The sequence below is a fragment of the Seriola aureovittata genome, chromosome 5 (genome assembly GCF_021018895.1).
Source record: "Seriola aureovittata isolate HTS-2021-v1 ecotype China chromosome 5, ASM2101889v1, whole genome shotgun sequence".
NCBI lineage: Eukaryota > Metazoa > Chordata > Actinopteri > Carangiformes > Carangidae > Seriola > Seriola aureovittata.
The window spans coordinates 29266671-29270036 of NC_079368.1; the positions used below are offsets into that span (position 1 = coordinate 29266671).

Below are 3366 nucleotides of genomic sequence, written 5' to 3' on the forward strand. Positions count from 1 at the left end.
ACTCAGTGTCCCCCACCCCATACATGTCATACCTGTCCCATTACCTGTCCAGGTGTACGTGAGGGGCACATGGTGATACCCACATGGAAACATCAACATCAACAGGCTTCCCCAGAATCCCTGTGGTGACGGTCGCCCTCAGTCATCGGGTGGGAAAACAGCAGCATGATCTCATGGAAACACGACACCTCTGACGATGAGGTAATGAGGTGAATAACCTCCCTATAGGCTGGAGCGTCAAGACGAGCTGCTGTGCATTAATCATTAGAATAACAGAGCAGTCTGCAGTGTTGTCTCGTTACTCATCAGTGGATGAAGCTGTGATGTAATCTGACGCTGCAGCAGCTCCACGCTGACGGCCTCCTGACTCAGCCCTGCTTTCATAGCACAGTAAAAAATGAAAGTGAGTGTGGAGGAATGTTTTCCTCACAGTCTGCAGAATCGCTGACGCTGAAAACCCAAATATCCCTCAACATGTGGACAGAGTCCGTCAGGAGCAGAGCCGTGAGCTTTAACCTGCTGCTACAACTGGCCCGGTCTCTCCTCCAGATGTTGAACCAGCTGCAGGGATTTAACACCAGAGTGTCAGTGAGGTCCAGTCTGACTCAGAGTCCTGATCCAGTTCATCACAAAGGTTCAGGGTCAGGAGGTCAGGACTCTGCAGAGTGGTCAGGTTCTCCCACAGCAAACTGGGAACAGAACTTCCTTCATTGTGAAGGGATGCTGCATGAGACTGCTCATTTAAAATATACTTATATATTTGTGTGTGTACATAAAGTAAAAATTGAAATAACTTTCTCATTTTGAGGTTGAATTTTCTTTTTCCTTCACAAACTCTTTTCTGAGTCAGATCATGTTTCAGAATCAACGTTGCCTCAATGTTTCTGCATTAAAGCAACTTTCTGCAGCGCTGCTGCAAGGCTCAGTTAAAGTGTCGACCTGCGTGTCATTTAAAGTCTTTGTCTGTTTCTTTGATGCTTTTAGTAAAGATTCATATTCCAAACAGAAGAAAACCATGTGTTGTCTGTGGAAGTTACTGTTGTGATGTAGTGTTTGATCCTGAATGATGAGAACTGAGTTAAAGCTTGAAGATGATGCAGATTCTCGCCTGTGATCAGGTGCAAACTAAATATACATAAGAAATAAACCATGTTCAGCAAAGAGGACAGAGACAGGAAGTTTCTTTTAGACATTTTTTTATTAAAATTATTATTAAATAAATAGTAAATAATAGAATAAATAACTAAATAACACATTATACAACAACAGTGTCAGTTTGAGCTGGTTGGCCTACATCAGTGACAGTTTTCAGTGACAACACTGAACTTGTAAAACGTCCAGTTCAGGCCTAAGTGCAGTAAGTGTCTATGTGGAGTCACACAGAAAAGTTCAAGTGTTCTTGATTTCAAGTTTCAGGGTTTTTTTTTTTTTCATGTCTTTCAAGTGTCCGTTCCAGACTGCGTCCTCCTCTGCTCTGAGGGGGACTGCTGGCAGGATGAGGCCGGCGCATGGAGCTCCCTCCCCGGCTGCGCCGCGCAGGGCGCACCGCTGTTCTCCAGAATCAAGTCAGGATCAACTCCAGCTCGGTTCAGTTCTGATCCCAGGAGCCCAGACTCGGGCGGTTCGTGGGTAAACCAGTCCCGGGAGTCTTTAGTTGTCGCTGCCCAGCCTGTGGTAGACCAGCAGAGCCACCATGTAGCCGTTCCCGGCGGTGCTCTGCTCGAAGGAGCGGCTGCTGTCTGACTCCTGGCTGGGCGTGGGACAGGTGGTGTTGGGGTCTGTGGATGAGCCGTTGTCCTCGCAGCTGCTCGCGGCTGCGGACAGGAGCTCGGAGGAGGCGCTGAGCTGTGTGAGCTGCCTCGCCTGCTCCTCCGCGGACTGGAAGGCGAACCCCTGGTAGTCTCCGATCGGGCTCTCTGCGCTGCTCAGCGGGGTGTCGGCGCAGGGCTCCTCGGTGTAGATCTGCCACAGCACCACCATGCACAGGATGACCAGCCAGCGCTTGGCCTGGCTCTTCTCCGGTGGCGGGAGATGCATGCGGACTTTAGCTGGGTACATGACCCGGGTGCAGCGCTTCTTCGGCCGAATGGGCACGTAGGAGCGCACGGCGGTGGCCTGAGCCGGTATCCGCTCGAAGGTGAAGACCTCCGGCTGCGTGCTGCGCGTCGCCATCCTGGAGAAGCCGAAGCTCTCCTGCTGAACCGTCAGAGTGACGCTGTTTGACCGTGAGTACATGTTCTTTGACTTTCGCGTCTCTTTGTTTCTCTGGATTTAGTCTGAAGCTCTGTTTCTCTGCCGGAGCTCTCAGTCAGTCAGATAAGTGAGAAGCAGCTGAGGACTCAGGTTTTATATCTTCTAGTTCAGGTTGTGTTTTTTGTAGAGCCGCCCATGCACAGCAGGCCACTCCCTGACGCTCAGCCGTGTTGCTCAAGAGGGAAAATCCTAAAAGAATTTGCATATTTTTGTAGGTTTTGCGGCAGCAGCTGCAATCAGGCCGCAGAGAAGAGCTGAGTCATCAGCTGCTGAGATAATCACACACACATTAAATAAACTAACTCCAATTACTATCTACTTGTATATCCAGATTTATAAAGCTGTGCGTTTTAAACAAGATCAAGATTAATAAAATGCACGTATGAAAAAGTTGAATTTACTCTTTATTATGAATATGGTTATAGATTAAAAGCTGCTCTAACATTTTATTTAATGTAAGTTAAAAAATAAAGTTTTGTTCTGGAAACATTCATTTCAGTTTTAGTTAAAATGTCTTTTCACTCTGTCATTCTGCTTCTCTACTTTTATTAAATATATATTAAAGTTTGTAGAATTTTGAACTGAACCTCAAACACAACATTTCAATTTAGTTGCATTTGCAGATTATATTCAATTGTTAAAGGGAATCAAAACCTTTAGTTTCCAGACATTTTATTTAATGTAAATAAAAAAAAATAAAGTTTTGTTCTGGAAACATGAATTAAAAGACTCTTTATTTCCTCCTGGTGCTTGTAACATCCCCTTCACATGATACTCACATGGTGGACGGAGAAGGTTTCAGTTTACTGTAAATACAATGGGCTCATGTCAGAGTTACTCTGCTGGAATCTTCCCCTCAGTGGCTTGTTTTATTTTTCAGATTGAACTGCAAACATGAGCTGAAACCTGGAAGGAACAAAAGAATGAATGAATGACTGACTGAATGAGTGTCTATTAAAACAGGCTGAATGACTTTTGATTTTTCACCTGCAGGCAGATGTTGGATGTGTCATTACAATGATGTAAAATTGCAAATACGGCGAAATCAAAATTAAACTCCCTGCCAGATCTGATGTGATGATGTGAAGGTGCCAAGTTTCAAAATGATCTGGA

At 45.5% G+C, this 3366-nt stretch overlaps 1 protein-coding gene across 1 annotated transcript; it reads right to left on the reverse strand.

The window, feature by feature from the left end:
- Positions 1-1179: 1179 nt before the first annotated feature.
- Positions 1180-2464, reverse strand: ier3 (immediate early response 3). The gene has a single exon (XM_056376076.1). The coding sequence runs from the start codon at positions 2233-2235 to the stop codon at positions 1651-1653; it is 585 nt and encodes a 194-aa protein (XP_056232051.1). The 5' UTR covers positions 2236-2464; the 3' UTR covers positions 1180-1650.
- Between the last annotated feature and the right edge of the window lie 902 nt (positions 2465-3366).